Source organism: Callospermophilus lateralis, chromosome 19, assembly GCF_048772815.1.
Source record: "Callospermophilus lateralis isolate mCalLat2 chromosome 19, mCalLat2.hap1, whole genome shotgun sequence".
NCBI lineage: Eukaryota > Metazoa > Chordata > Mammalia > Rodentia > Sciuridae > Callospermophilus > Callospermophilus lateralis.
This window is the reverse complement of record NC_135323.1, coordinates 12,925,096-12,941,516: the sequence shown is the minus strand read 5'-3', so window position 1 is coordinate 12,941,516 and position 16,421 is coordinate 12,925,096. Positions and strand designations below refer to the sequence as shown.

The following is a 16,421-nucleotide window of genomic DNA, read 5'->3' as shown; positions in this document are numbered from 1 at the left end:
AAGTCCTTAGGAAAGTGTTTTTGAGGTACATAAAACTAAAAGTTCTAAGAAGCAGATACTAATATGAATTTTATGTAATCTCAACCTTAAGATCTCAAATCTAGCTAAATAAAAATGCTTCTAAATTAGTGGGAGATATAGAAAGGAGTCATATTTTCTTTTCTTTATTTTTAAATTTTTTAATGCTAAGGATCAAATCCAGAACCGCTTGCACGCTAAGCATGTGCTATACCACTGGACTATGCACCTGGCCCCAAGAGTCAAGTTTTAAGAGTAGGCGTAGGAGCCTGCAGAACAATTATTGAAGGGTAAATTAAAGGTAGGAGTTAGAGCCAATGGTGTGAATGCAGCGGTAGACAGTGCGCTTAGCATGCACAAGCCCCTAGGTTCTGTACCCAGCACCGGAAGGAAAAGGAGCAGTTGGGGGAGCAAAAAGATAGGAACTAGAGAGGGCTGACTAAATTTTCATGCAGCATGCTCCTCAGTATCTGTTGTGGATTTCATATTGATGGTTAAGTCATAAGTGAAGAGCGAAATATAACAAATGAATGTAAATTATAATTTAAAAAATGAATTATGCGGTACAAAGAAGAATATAATGATGGATGGGTTGGCACGTGCCTATAATCCCAGCCACTCATAGACTTAAGGCAGAAGGATCACAAATTCAGGGCCAGCCTGGGCAACTTAGCAAGACCTTATCTAAAAACAGAATTATAAAAATAGGGATGGGACTATAGCTCAGAGATCGAATGATCCTGATTTCCATCTTGATTACCCAAAATAAAATAACCTGGGCATTGAGTTTCGAATCAAGAAAATGTAACAGGCAAACTTTTTCAATAAAGAAGGAATATCTAAATAGAAGAAAGGTGGAAATTATAACAAAGATACATAGTCCAGAAGAATTGACTGTTTATACATGAAATTAAGCTAAGTGGATAATGTTACTGATAAATCAGTTTTAAAATACTAGTTTATATTCAAAGTAATTTTTATACTTATTTTGATCTTTCTTTTTTAAAAAAATATTTTTTGAAGGCCCAAGATTCCTACCAGACTCCTCAGAATCCTGGAATTGTACCCCGTCCTAGTGAGCTTTATTATAGTAAAATTGGCCCTGCTTTGAAAACAGTTGGGCTCAGTCTGGATGTATCCCGTCGGGACTGGCCCCTCCATGTGATGAAGGCAGTGCTAGAGGAGTTAATGGAGGCCACACCCCCAAATCTCCTGGCCAAAGAGCTGTGGTCGTCCTGCACAACACCTGACGAGTGGTGGAGAGTCACACAGGTAAGGAAAATGATCTTTCTTTCTTTCTTCTTATTTTTTATAATTGTAAATGGACAGAATGTCTTTATTTTATTTATTTTTATGTAATGCTAAGGATTGAAACCAGTGCCTCTCAATGGTAGGAAAGCACTCTGCCATGACCTACAGCACCATCCCTGATCTAAGTTATTTCTTTGGCCATCTCCTTCTCACCTGTCTTTCTTACTCATTTTCCTTCTCTTCCTTCCTGTGGCTCTTCGAGCTTGGTAGTCTGAGACCTGCATTTGAATCTCATGTACAGTTATAAAGGTGCAGCCATGACTGGGAAGGCGGTAAGAATGAAATGGAAAAAAGAATTAAAAATTTAGAAAGGGAAGAACTAGGCGAAGGAAAGTTTGTTTTGAAATCCGGCATTCTTGGGGCTGGGGATGTGGCTCAAGCGGTAGCGTGCTCGCCTGGCATGTGTGTGGCCCGGGTTCAATCCTCAGCACCACATACAAAACAAAGATGTGTGTCCGCCAAAAACTAAAAAATAAATATTAAAAAAAAAAAGAAATCCAGCATTCTGATAATGGTCGACTAGTCCCAACCAGGGACATAGTGTTGAATGTGGTTGCACAGTACAGAGCCTGCCTGACCACATGCAGCAAACCCCAGGAGGACTTGTTGTTTGTTTATTTTAAAATAAGGAAGTAGGGTTGTGAAGTTTTGTGAATGTTAGAGCATTAAGTTCATGTTGGGAAAATTTGCTCATAATCCTTAACTTTCTCCCCTCTTCTCCTCTCTAGTCTTATGCAAGGTCTACTGCAGTCATGTCCATGGTTGGATACATAATTGGCCTTGGAGACAGACATCTGGATAATGTTCTCATAGATATGACAACTGGAGAAGTGGTGCACATAGACTACAATGTTTGCTTTGAAAAAGGTAAAATAAATATGAACTTTTGCATTTGTATGAGGGTCAAATATTTTTTGGTGAAAGGGCAAAAATATAACGATTTGTCTTTTCAAGGTAAAAGCCTTAGAGTTCCTGAGAAAGTACCTTTTCGAATGACACAAAACATTGAAACAGCATTGGGTGTAACTGGAGTAGAAGGTGTTTTTAGGCTTTCCTGTGAGCAGGTATGCTGTTTTCTACCTCTAGTGTAATGTTAAATGAATAAAAACCTGTGGAATGAATATATGTATATACATATATATATATATATACACACACATATATGCTGTATATATATATGAGGAGACTTGTGGCAAGACTTATTCAGAATTCTCCTGAACACAGGTGCTCCACATCATGCGGCGTGGCAGGGAGACGCTGCTGACATTACTGGAGGCTTTTGTGTATGACCCCCTGGTGGACTGGACTGCTGGGGGTGAGGCTGGGTTTGCTGGCGCTGTCTATGGTGGAGGGGGGCAGCAGGCTGAGAGCAAGCAGAGCAAGCGAGAGATGGAGCGAGAGATCACCCGCAGCCTCTTTTCTTCCAGAGTAGCTGAAATTAAGGTAAAGCCCAGTGATGTCATAGTCATCCTCATTTTTTGTTAATAGAGTGAATATGTCCATAAAAAAGTTGAGTAAATCAGTTTTTCTTTAAAAAAAAAAAACGAATTTTTTTGGGGGGGCAAGATTGTAATATATAATGTTGAAATGGAGTTAAATATGGGAATTTGGTGTTAATTTTTAATTAGGCAGTGCTCCCACACAAAGACATAGTTACCTCCTAGGAGGTAGGTTAGTGATTTGAAAAAAATTTTACTTTTAAAATATATTGAAATGTGTTTTAGCACTGACAGTACTAAATGTTTTTTAATTGCACAGTCTTCCCTCCCCATCTGTAGCCAGTGATGCTGATCCTGTTCTGGGTGGTGTAGTTATGGGATTGAGTTTGTCAGTTTATGTTTCTGCATACGTTAGTGCAAATGTTATCTTTGTCTGTAAAATGGGAGTGACACCATCATCCTTTTCTGGCTTTGATGGGCTTTAGATAGGATAATATGTTCAAAATGTCCTTCAGTGATTCTTCTGATACATGTCATCATGTCACACAGGTGACCCTGTAAGCATCTTCCTAATCAGAATACCTTTTTACAGGTGAACTGGTTTAAGAATAGGGATGAGATGCTGGTTGTGCTTCCCAAACTTGATAGCAGCTTAGATGAATACCTAAGTTTGCAAGAGCAGCTGACAGATGTGGAAAAACTCCAAGGCAAACTCCTGGAGGAAATAGAGTTTCTAGAAGGAGCTGAAGGAGTAGATCATCCATCTCACACACTCCAACACAGGTTTGAAACAGCATTGAATTCTACTCAGTACATGTCATTAAGGAGAATTTTCATTTTGTGTAAACCTTGTCATTTTGAATTAGAATTATTAAGTAGCAATTTACTGCCAGGTGTGGTGACACATGTTTGTAATCCCAGCAATTTAGGAGACTGAGGCAGGAGGATCTTAAGGTTGAGGCCATCTCAGCAACTTAGCAAGATCTGGTCTCAAAAAAGGGCTGGGGATAGAGCTCAATGGGAAAGCATCCTTGAGTTTAGTCTCCAGTACCAAAAAATAGCAGCAGAAGCAATAATTTTCTGCTCTCTTATATTTAAATGTGTGGCCAGTTATGGAAGATAGGTGGGCATAGTGGTAAGAATACTTGGATTTAGAAACTCTGGGATTTAGTTTCTCTCAGTGATTGTATCTTGGGTCCTGTTCATTTGTACAGTGGCAGTTATTTCATCTACTTTGCTGAGTTTTTTAAAAACCATTTAATTGAATAGAGTGATCTAAACAAATGAACTTTACATAGCAGGTGCTCAGGAAAAGGTGGTTGAATATGCAAGTACCAAGCATTGCTTGAGACTCTCAGACTTACCGAGTTTAACCTTAAAGGAACTCAAAACCTGGGAGTTTTATTTAAAATATTAGGAGCCATGGGCTGGGGATGTGGCTCAAGCGGTAGCGCGCTCGCCTGGCATGCGTGCGGCCCAGGTTCGATCCTCACACCACATACAAACAAAGATGTTGTGTCCGCCGAAAACTAAAAAATAAATATTAAAAAATTCTCTCTCTCACTCTCTCTTTAAAAAAAAAATATTAGGAGCCTAGTTGAGGGAATTAGGGGGTCACGAATGAGATCGCAGGAGTAAGGTATATTTATTCAGGGCCCTTAAGATTGCAAAGGAGCTAATCAGGCAGTCCAAGTCTGAGCAAAGTCCAAGTTATTAAAATAGGTAGAAGAGCAGCAAGTGATCTTTGGATTTATTTGTTTTCCCTTGATTAGGTATTCTGAACACACTCAACTACAAACTCAGCAAAGAGCTGTTCAAGAAGCAATCCAGGTGAAGCTGAATGAATTTGAACAGTGGATAACACATTATCAGGCTGCATTCAATAATTTAGAAGCAACACAGCTTGCAAGTTTGCTTCAGGAGATAAGCACACAAATGGACCTTGGTATGGGTTGACTTATTTTAGATAGAGTATGAGCATGCAAGTCCTGTAGTTCTGTGTGTGTGTGTGGGGGGTCTGGTTTATGCTCCCTTTCAATGACTGATGACTGAAATGGCTTTACTGTGATTAATATTATCTTTTACCAAAAGGTCCCCCAAGTTATGTGCCAGCAACCGCCTTTCTGCAGAATGCGGGCCAGGCCCACTTGATTAGCCAGTGTGAGCAGCTGGAGGGGGAAGTTGGTGCTCTTCTGCAGCAGAGGCGCTCTGTGCTCCGCGGCTGTCTGGAACAGCTGCATCACTATGCAACTGTCGCTCTGCAGTATCCAAAAGCCATATTTCAGAAACATCGAATTGAACAGTGGAAAACTTGGATGGAAGAACTCATCTGTAACACCACAGTAGAGCGCTGTCAAGAACTCTATAGGAAGTATGTTTAAAGTATTTGATTTTATTCATTTCTTATTGGGGGTTCCATTGAGGGTACAAGCAAGTTGTGTTTGATATTTAAATTGCATTTGTGTTTTATTGTTCTGAAAGAAATGGTTAATAGATGGAATTTTTTTTTCTTTTAATTTTTTTGTTATTGCATTTTAATTATAATAGTGGGGTTGATTGTGACATACATACATAAAACATAATTTGCTGCATTTAATTCCCCATTACTTCTCCCTTCCCTCCCCTTCCCCCCACTTCCTTTACTGGCCTTTCATGTTTATATTTGTTTTTTTTTAATTGATGCATTATTCATAAAATGAGCTTTATTGTGATATATTTTTACATGTACTTAGAATAATTTGATTAGTTTTATTTTGAAGTTCCTCCCCTTTCCTTTCTCTCCTCCCTCCCACCTCTTCATGTTGATCCCTTCTACTCTACTGTTCTGCCTTCTATTTTTATGAGAAACCCTGTTTTTTTAATTCCTATTTCCTCTCTAGCTTCTACATAGGAGAGTAAGCACTGGACCCTAGACTTTCCAGGGTCTGACTTATTTCACTTAACATGATGCTCTCTAGTTCCATTCAATTACCAGCAGATAACATAATTTCATTATTCTAAATAACTGAGTATTTATACCACTAATTATTTATCCATTCATCTATTGCTGGATTCCTAGACTTATTCTAGAACTTAGCTAGAATGTTAATTGCACTGCTACAAACTTTGATGTGCTTTATGATTGTACTATGTTGATTTCAGTTCTTTTAGGATAAGTATCAAGGAGTAGAATATCTGGGTCATTGGGTGATTCCTTTCCTAATTTTTTTTTTAAGCATTGCCATGCTTCTTTCTGTAGTGGTTATAAAAAACCACAGGTTACTTCACTAACTTGCGTTTCATCTCTGAGCAGGGCCATGCTAATATTTGTATTTCTCTAAAGTGAGCACAGTGGAAGGAATTTGAATGGAGTTACTTTTAAGATTTTTTTTTTTTTGGCATGGGGGGTGGGGTGGGCAGTGGGTACTGGGGATTGAGCTCAGGGGCACTCAACCACTGAGTCACATCCCAGCCCTATTTAGTATTTTATTTAGAAATAGGGTCTCACCGAGTTGGGTTAGCACCTTGCTGTTGCTGAGGCTGGCTTTGAACTCGCAATCCTCCTGCCTTAGCCTCCCGAGTTGCTGGGATTACAGGCATGCACCACTGCACCCAGCAAAAAGATTCATGCTCATGGTTTCCCCACATAAGTGTTTTTCCTTTTCAATTAAAATATATTCTAGTTTAAGCATGGTAGGATTGGTTTAAAGAGAGTGAGGTTCAGACATGGATTGTTTGACTCAATGAGTCATTTAGAAAGTTGTTTAAGCTCTTGAGACTGTGAAATGGAACTAATGACTCTTGTCTCTTTGAGGATAGAATGCAATTTTCTCTTGTACGGTATTTTTGTAAAGTGGGAACATTATTTGCAAACTGGGTGCTAATGTTACAAGCAAGTGCCTCCTTTTTTTTATTTTATAGATATGAAATGCAGTATGCTCCCCAGCCACCCCCCACAGTATGTCAATTCATTACTGCCACTGAAATGACCCTGCAGCGGTATGCAGCAGACATAAACAGCAGACTTATTCGACAAGTGGAACGCTTGAAACAAGAAGCGGTCACTGTGCCAGTTTGTGAAGATCAGTTGAAAGAAATTGAACGTTGCATTAAAGTTTTCCTTCATGAGAACGGAGAAGAAGGATCTTTGAGTCTAGCCAGTGTCATTATTTCTGCCCTCTGTACCCTTACAAGGTGAGTTAGCTAACCTTATCCTGGACCATTTCATTGTCCTAAATACATTGATGCTGGACTGCAGGTATTGCTCTGTGGTAGAATGCTTGCCTAGTATGCGTGCGGCACTGGGTTTGATCGTCAGCCCCACATAAAAACAAATTTTAAAAAGGTACTGTGCCCATCTACAACTAAAAAGGTAAAAAAAAAAAAAAGATGCTTATCGAGATTTTGTGAGGTCTTAATTTTTAATCTCACACCTTAAATGTACTGTTTTCCTTTCCTTAATCTTACCCTATGTTAGAGTTGCCTCCTTTCTTTTCTGATTTTGAAGTCTTTTCTCTTACGTGTGTACCTGAGTCAGCTTTACTGTGCAAGTGTGTCTCTCATTTAGACGTAACCTGATGATGGAAGGTGCAGCCTCAAGTGCTGGGGAGCAGCTGGTTGATTTGACTTCTCGAGACGGAGCCTGGTTCTTAGAGGAGCTGTGCAGTATGAGTGGAAATGTCACCTGCTTGGTTCAGTTACTGAAGCAGTGCCACCTGGTACCACAGGACTTAGACATCCCAAACCCTGTAGAAGCATCTGAGGCAGTACATTTAGCCAATGGGGTATACACCTCATTGCAGGTAAATGTGTCTAGTTCATCTTAAATTTTTTATTTTAGATATTGTATGTTGTCTTTCTCTTTAATCCAGAAAAACAACTTGACTCCCTGCTTTGAGTGTTTTTAAGCAGTCATTTAAAATAAAGATGAACGTGAAGTTTGTAGCCATAACTTGGTTATAGTTGTGTGAGTTGTTTTTTAATTTATGGCACTAGGTTTCAAAGTGTGTAATTCACCTATAGTCAGACTACATTAAAATATGTTTCTCATATATTTATAGGAATTGAATTCAAATTTCCGCCAAATCATATTTCCAGAAGCACTTAGATGTTTGATGAAAGGGGAGTACACCTTAGAAAGTATGCTTCATGAACTGGACAGTCTCATTGAGCAAACAACTGATGGTGTTCCTCTGCAGACTCTAGTTGAATCTCTTCAAGCTTATTTAAGAAATGCGGCTATGGGACTCGAAGAAGAAACACATGCTCATTACATCGATGTTGCCAGGCAAGTGAATGCTGGCTGCATCTTGTTTCCTCATGAACAAGATGAGGCAACCAGGTGAAAGGATTCTGAGCTCTGACTAATTTTTAGAGCAGATATAATTACTTATAAATGTCGTGCATACATATGCTTTATTTTTTTTATGATAGATTTACTGGAAGAAGTTGTCTTTAAAAAAGTGTAGAAAGATCTCATGCATGCCTTATCCCTTATCCAGTGTTACTATTCTGCAGATTTACAGTAGTGTAGCAATACCATGAAATGGACAGTGGTGTAGTCACAGAATGTACTTGGATTTCACTGGTTATACATGCAGTTGTTTTTGTGTTTTGCTTATGTAGTTCTGTGCAGTTCTTTCACTTACATACATATATCATTTTTCTGCTATAGTTGTACAAGTGCATGCACAGGCACAGAGTTCAGGATGGTATTTTTTTTAGGCCATCTCCAGGAATCCCATGAAGGCATCTGGGATAGTTTACATGGCTAATAGAATACACACTTCACTTCAGGTGAATGCTTTTAAATGAGTTACCTTTTACAAGTTTGTATGAGATCTTGAATATTGTGTTTCCTATCTCTTTAATCCAGAAAAGCAGTTTGACTTTCAAACTTGAGGAGGTTGAGTGATTTCTCCAGGCATGCATGTCCCCACAGCCAAGCCCTAACTTTGTCCCTAGTGACTTAGGAACTCTTTATTTCTTTGTCATTCCAGTGTCTGATTCATTACAAAAAGTATAATTAAGAGAGTAAAAATAACTGTCCCACCATGTTTACTCAAATGGGAAATTTCAAAGATGCAAGAAACTAGAGAGAATAGTAGCATAATGAACCCCATTCTGCCACCTGTGAATTATGTGCATTTGCTCAGTCTTGTTTACATTTTACTTTGCCCAATTAAAAGAATTTTAAAAAATTCTTTAGTAATATGGGAAATATGAAGTGTAAACTTACTTGCCATAGTTCCTTAATGTTGTCAATTATTTCACATTTATAAATTTCCTGCTTTCTCATGCTTCTTTTTAATTGTTTTCGTCATGCAATAAAAGACCAATAGCATAGTTATCAGCTGAATAGTTTTTGGATTATTCACATAATAGCTTTTTCATAATTTCTAGCAATACTTAAAAAGTTAGGTGCTACATCAATGTTTATAGTAGTTCAATTCACAATAGCTAAACTGTGGAACCAACCTACACGCCCTTCAGTAGATGAATGGATAAAGAAACTGGTATATATACACAATGGAATATTACTCCACATTAAAAGAAAATAAAATTATGGCATTTGCAGGCAAATGGATGGAGGTGGAGAATATCACGCTAAGTGAGCCAATCCCAAAAAACCAAAGGCCAAATGTTCTCTCTGGATTGGGCGAAGGGGAAGGGGTATGGGGATAGGAAAGATGGTGGAATGAGATAGACCTTATTACCCTGGGTACAGGTATGATTGATTGTACACAATGTAGTCACACCCTTTGTGCAATCAGAGAAATGAAAAAGTTGGGCTCAATTTGTGTACAATGAATCGAAATGCTTTTTTTTAATTTTAAAAGGTGCTAAATTGATACACTTTTCTTTTATGCTCAGTTTTAGATTTTAATATCCAGGTTCCTCTATCCTCATATAGGATAACATTTAATGTGCTTTGGACACCAAACTTCATAACTGGTTTTGTGTCAGCCCATCTGTGCCTTGTTTCAGAGAAATGGTTTTTTAAAATAATCTCAAGGAAAATTTCATATCATCTTGTACTTTTTCTGATAGAAATGTGTCTCATTAACATTTTTAATTATCTTAAAATTTTTTTTTTACTGGTTCCAGCTATTTGGAATGATTTTTTAAAAAAATACTTTTTTAGTTGTAGATGGACACAGTACCTTTTATTTTACTTATTTATTTTTATGTGGTGCTGAAGATCGAACCCAGGGTCTTGCACTTGCTAGGCGAGCACTCTGCCACTGAGCTATGACTCCAGCCCTGGAATAATGATTTCTTCATGTGTGAGAAATATAGGTGAATATCTGGTTAATCTTAGTTTTCACCTGATAGTAACAGTTAAATACTAGAAATTATACATTTCCTATAATATAAAATATTTAGAGATAGTGCCTGGATACATAAATATTGTATAAGTCTTAAATAACGTGAAGTGTGAAGGTAAACTTAAAAAGACCTTACATTAAAAATGTGCCTGATTCAAAATGGAACATGCCAAAACATGGTAAGTCTCAATTTGCTGTGTGTAGTTGGTTCTACCATGTGGCTATCATTACAACATACCTACCAATTTTCTGCATCTGCCAGCCTTAGAATTGTGTCATTTTTGACATTCTTTTTTATTATTGGAATTCATATTGCATATTCTGAGCATCAAGTGAGATTAATATTTTATGTGATAATTTTTATTGTTATAATTTAAGTTTGCGAGCTGGGGTTGTGGCTTAGCGGTAGAGCACTTGCCTAGCATGTGCAAGGCCTTGGGTTTGATCCCCAACACCACATAAAAATAAATAAAATAAAAGGTATGTGTCCAGCTGCACCTTAAAAAATAAAGATTTAAAAAAATAATGAGTTTGCATACAATTTAGTCTCATGAACAGTTACTCTCTAGGAAATATTGATTTCATTATTGTAATCGACTCAGAATACTATTTTAAATCACAGCCTTCTTTCTAAATGCCACAGGACTTCGTATGCTTTGCTTACTAGTTCTGAGAGTGTTGATCTTTTATGTTCTCCCAAATGCACGGCTCTTCAGCAAAGGTTTAAATCCTCTTTCTCTTTCCCTAGAATATTGCATGCTCAATATGGTGAATTAATCCAACCAAGAAATGGCTCAGTTGATGAAACACCAAAAATGTCAGCTGGTCAGATGCTTTTGGTAGCATTTGATGGCATGTTTGCCCAAGTTGAAACTGCTTTTGGTCTATTAGTTGAAAAGGTAAATGCTGATTTGGTTTTATGAGTGAGTATTATAGTGCAAGAGTTATTCAATTCATTGTGTGCACAGTAGAGAAATTAACTTTTTTCCCCCCCAATTTATATAGTTAAACAAGATGGAAATTCCTGTAGCGTGGCGAAAGATTGACATCATACGGGAAGCCAGGAGTACCCAAGTTAATTTTTTTGATGATGATAATCACCGTCAGGTGCTAGAAGAGATTTTCTTTCTAAAAAGACTACAGACAATCAAGGAGTTTTTTAGGCTCTGTGGTACCTTTTCTAAAACATTGTCAGGTAATATTTTTTAAACATGACTGGTTTAGTTGTGGTAGTACTTCAGTGGGGACATGATGGGAGCACACTTAATTGTGCATTTGTAAAAGCTTAGGTGCATTAAATAAGTAGTGTTATTATTATATCTTATTTTTGCATGAAATACTTTAAGAACATTTCCTTTTTTAGGATCAAGTTCACTTGAAGATCAGAATACTGTGAATGGGCCTGTACAGATTGTCAATGTGAAAACCCTTTTCAGAAACTCTTGCTTCAGTGAAGACCAAATGGCCAAGCCTATAAAGGCCTTCACAGCTGACTTTGTGAGGCAGCTCTTGATAGGACTACCAAATCAAGCCCTTGGACTTACGCTGTGCAGTTTTATCAGTGCCCTCGGTGTAGACATCATAGCTCAAGTAGAGGCAAAGGACTTTGGTGCTGAAAGCAAAGTTTCTGTTGATGATCTGTGTAAGAAAGCAGTGGAGCACAATATCCAGGTCGGGAAGTTCTCTCAATTAGTCATGAACAGGGCAACCGTATTAGCAAGTTCTTATGACACTGCCTGGAAGAAGCATGACCTGGTGCGGAGACTGGAAACCAGCATTTCTTCCTGTAAGACAAGCCTGCAACGGGTTCAGCTGCATATTGCCATGTTTCAGGTGAACAGTTTGTTACTATTGTTTTTTATTCTAAGTACTGGGGATTAAACCTAGGAATGCTCTACCACTGGGTTGTGTACCCAGCCCTTTATATTTTGATAGGGTCTTGCCAAGTTGCCCAAGCTGGCCTCAAACCTGCCTCAGCCTCCTGAGTAGCTGGGATTACAGATGTGCCAACCCAGAACAAACCCACCTTTAGCATTTTGGTGCTTTCTTTCAAATTATTCCTTCTTTGTCTTTTATGTGGTTGAGACCATTTCACATTGACACTTCTTTTTTTTTTTTTTTTTTTTTTAATTTTTAATTGTAGATGGCCATAATATCTTTATTTATTTTTATGTGGTGCTGAGGATTGAACCCAGTACCTCACACATGCAAGGCAGGCACTCTACCACTGAGCTACAGCCCCAGCCCACATTGACACTTCTTTGCATTTGTTCCATCAGGGTTGTGTGATAAGCATCATCTGTGTCAATAGGATTGTTTCTTTTTCTTTTCTTTTTTTTTTTTAAGTTGTTCTTTCAGGGCTGGGATTGTGGCTCAGAGGTAGAATGCTCCCCTAGCACGCATGAGACACTGGGTTCGATCCTCAGAACCACGTAAAAAGAAAATAAAGATATATGTCCATCTATAACTAACTAAATAAATAAATAGATATATTTTTTAAAAAGTTCTTCTTTTTAGATATTCTTGGTAGTAGAGAATATTTTGACATGATATGGAATATAAATTATTCTAATTAGGAAGCCATTTTTATGGGAGAATTATTCTTTTTTTTAAAATATATTTATTTTTTAGATATTGATGGACTTTATGAGGTGCTGAGGATCAAACCCAGTGCCTCACACATGCTAGGCAAGCGCTCTACCACTGAGCCACAACCTCAGCCAGAATTGTTTATTTTTAATGATTTAATTTGTTCATTATGTAGACATGCATCCTGTGTTATTGAACATATAATTACGATTCTATCTAAAGCAGTTTTTGTTTCACTGATGGCTCTGATAATGTGACAGAATAGCTTTGGGTCTAACAATCTGTCTTTATTTCGGAAATTTCTCAGTTTTATTCATTGAAGTGAGTTTTTGTGGAACTGGGAATTGAACCCGAGGACATTTTTCTACTGAGCTGCAACCTGTGCAGCATCGTCACACCTCATATTTTTATTTCATTTTTTTGAGACAGGGTCTTACTTAATTTGCCCTGGCTGGCCTTGAAGTTGATGATTTTCCTGCCTCAGCCTCTTAAGTAGCTGGGATCTGGGAGCTGTTTTTAGAAGCTATTTTTGTGCTTGCATATTTAGGGGCAATATAACAGTACAGGCTTTGATGTGAGATGGATTTGGATTCAAATCGGACTTAGGTATATAAGTTATGTTAACTTCCCTAAGCTCTGCTATCCTTATCTGCAGAATCATTGGATGACTGTGAGGGTTAAATATGATGAATGTAAGATGTTAAGCACAATATAAATGCCCCTGTTTTTCTTCTTGATTTTTAAATTTATAGGCGTCAATATTTTCTATAGCTTCAAACAAGTTGTGTAAAGTTTGGGATAATTGGGAAGTTAAAATTTCTGGAATCTTTTTTGGCACAAGCAATGATTATTTTGTATCTTTATATTAATCGCGTGCCCCCAAAGAATTGCTGATTTGAGCTAAGTGAATGGAACCAGTATTTGTCCTTCTCTATATGATTTTATCATTAGCTATTTTCTTACCTCATAAAGAAATGAAAATAATTTATTCAAACTTCTCAAATTGCATTTACTACACATCATTTGGGGTCTTTTGGGTGGGTATATTTTACTATTTCTAAAAAAATGTTTAATGCTGTGAAGCTTTAAATGTTTTATAGTTTATTCCCTTAAAATTGGACAGTTAGCTGGGCACAGTGGTACATGCCTGTAATCCCAGTAGCTTGAGAGGCTGAGGCAGGAGGATCAAAAGTTCAAAATCAGACTCAGCAATTTATTGTGGCCCTAAGCAACTTAGTAAGGCCCTGTCTCAAAATAAAAAGGGCTTGGGATATGGTTCAGTGGTTAAGCACTCTGGGTTCAATCCCCAGTACCCACTCCCCTCACGCCACCAAAATTAAAAAAAAAAAAAGACAATTGTTATAGAAAATATGACAAAAATTCTTTCAGTTTTTTTTTAAAAAACTGAACACATTGCCTTTTACTCTTTTTTTCATTTGATTTTGAGGGTTGGGCCCATGGCCTTGAGCACGCATGCACAGCTCACACTCTTCAGCACTGAGCTACACGTCTCTGACCCCTGTTTTAAATTGTAGCCGACTATCCCTTGGGGCATCTGGTATCCCTGCTGGAACATATAGAATGGCTTGATCGCCTGGCAGCCAGTGCCTGTCCCTTCCCTTTCTTCTAGCTTCTGTATTTGGAGAGTTCCTTTTTTTTGTGACTGCTGCTTCCACTTTCTTCCAGTCTCCTGCACGTCCTTCCTTCACCCGGGCACTGCTTCCACCAAGCCCGATGCCTTCTCTTTTTTTTAGTTGTAGATGGTCATAATACCTTCATTCATCCATCCATCTGTCTGTCTATCTGTGGTGCTAAGGATCATACCCAGTACCTCACACGTGCTAGGCAAGTGTTTCACCACTGATCCACAACCCCAACCTCCCCTCCCCTTGTATTCTCTTTATAATTAGAGATTGTCTTTTTTGTGTGTGTGTGCTGGGAATTGAACCCAGGGCCTTGTGCATGCAAGGAAAGCACTCTACTAGCTGAGCTATATCCCCAGCCCTAGAGATTGTCTTTTGGGGTGATTGTAAACTAGACTTTTATGCAGATTACTAAAATCTTCAGAACTACCATTTAAATATTGCATGTTAGTGAGCCAAGAAATGTATCCGTCCTCTTCCACCTGAGGAATCCATTCTTCTATGGTGTTTCTTTATTCCCTCTCCCTGCATTCAGTCACATTGCTGCAGCTGAGGCTTATTTGATTGTGCTTTGAGGTATCGAGTATCCAACTCGGGGCTTCACACTAGCTGGACAAGTCCTCCACCAGTGAGCTATATCCTCAATCTCTTTTATTTCTTATTTTGAGACAGGGTCTTGCTAAATTTCCCAGATTAGCCTCAGACTCCTGCCTCAGCCTCCTCAGGCATGGGCTATCACATCCAGCTTTCAGCTGGGTTTTGTTTCTCTTTCCCCAGTTCTAATTCACACTTCCCTTTCTAAGTGGTGTGTGTCTATCTATCTCCCCCCTTGGTATGATTACATTTCTTTTTTTTTTTTTTTTAATATGAATTACCTCACATACTTATTTTTTTATCTTATTCATTTTTTTATTATTATTATTTTAATTTATTTTTTTAGTTATCGGCGGACACAACATCTTTGTTTGCATGTGGTACTGAGGATCAAACCCGGGCCGCACGCATGCCAGGCGAGCACGCTACCGCATGAGCCACATCCCCAGCCCATGATTACATTTCTTTTTCTTTGAACAGTGGCAACATGAAGATCTACTTATCAATAGACCTCAAGCCATGTCTGTTACGCCTCCCCCTCGGTCTGCTATCCTAACCAGTATGAAAAAGAAGCTACATACTCTGAGTCAAATTGAAACTTCAATTGCAACTGTTCAGGTGTGTTTGACAGATCTTCCTTCCAATGCTGCTTTCTTTTAGAAATAATTCGCACGGATGTATCTCTATGTTTATCCTTGGTTTCTAAGCCAAGGAGCACAATCATTTTCTTTTACTTTCATATTTCATTTATATATATATATTTATTTAGTTGTAGATGAACACACAGTATCTTTCTTTATTTTTTATGTGGTTCTGAGGATTGAACCTAGTGCCTCACACATGCAAGGCAGACACTTCACCACTGAGCTACAGCCTCAGCCATATATATATATATATTTAAATTTTTATTTTTTTATTTTTTAATTTTAAGAGAGAGAGAATTTTTTTAATATTTTTCAGTTTTTGGCAGACACAACATCTTTATTTTTATGTGGTGCTGAGGATCGAACCAGCATGCCAGGCGAGCGCGTTACCGCTTGAGCCACATCCCCAGCCCTAAATATTTATTTTTTGTAGTTGTAGTTGGACACAATAACTTTATTTTATTTACTTATATGTGGTGCTGAGGATCAACCCAGGGCCTTGCACGTGCGAGGGGAGTGCTCTACCACTGAGCCATAACCCCAGCCCCTTTCATTTATATTTTTAAAGTTCTTACCCCCAAAGATAACCAAATCTCAAAGCAATCATATTTCATTTGCTTAAATAGTAATTATATTTTGAATCAGGAGTAGAAATATACTAAATACTTCAGGTTTTTAATGAATTTGATAATTAATTAATATATGAAGGGGGACCTTGATGATTGGAAAAACTTTGGATATTTGTTTACTGAAATAAACTTAAGCATTTACAACTGGTTATTATTACTATCTAAGAACCTTGGGCATTTCTTCTGTCATATAGAATAATGGAATTGGGTGGTGTCCAAGGCAACAGAACATTCTTAAATGATTATC

General features: G+C 37.9%; 1 protein-coding gene across 6 annotated transcripts in view; it reads left to right on the top strand.

Moving 5' to 3' along the window:
• The window catches only part of Smg1 (SMG1 nonsense mediated mRNA decay associated PI3K related kinase), a 100,534-nt gene that overhangs the window by 71,721 nt on the left and 12,392 nt on the right, over nt 1–16,421 (top strand). For 4 of the 6 annotated variants that reach the window (XR_013089458.2, XM_076840721.2, XM_076840722.2 and 1 more), the window contains 13 exons: nt 1,042–1,290; nt 2,058–2,393; nt 2,554–2,772; nt 3,361–3,551; nt 4,541–4,713; nt 4,860–5,139; nt 6,669–6,941; nt 7,315–7,549; nt 7,808–8,034; nt 10,824–10,974; nt 11,081–11,270; nt 11,439–11,908; nt 15,382–15,519. Coding sequence is in view for 5 of the 6 variants with exons in the window: in XM_076840721.2 (XP_076696836.1) it covers nt 1,042–1,290; nt 2,058–2,393; nt 2,554–2,772; nt 3,361–3,551; nt 4,541–4,713; nt 4,860–5,139; nt 6,669–6,941; nt 7,315–7,549; nt 7,808–8,034; nt 10,824–10,974; nt 11,081–11,270; nt 11,439–11,908; nt 15,382–15,519 (3,132 nt within the window). In the remaining variant the exon portion in view is untranslated. The remainder of the gene's footprint in view (nt 1–1,041; nt 1,291–2,057; nt 2,394–2,553; nt 2,773–3,360; nt 3,552–4,540; nt 4,714–4,859; nt 5,140–6,668; nt 6,942–7,314; nt 7,550–7,807; nt 8,035–10,823; nt 10,975–11,080; nt 11,271–11,438; nt 11,909–15,381; nt 15,520–16,421) is intronic. The other 2 variants (XM_076840724.2, XM_076840725.2) reach the window with 1 other exon arrangement.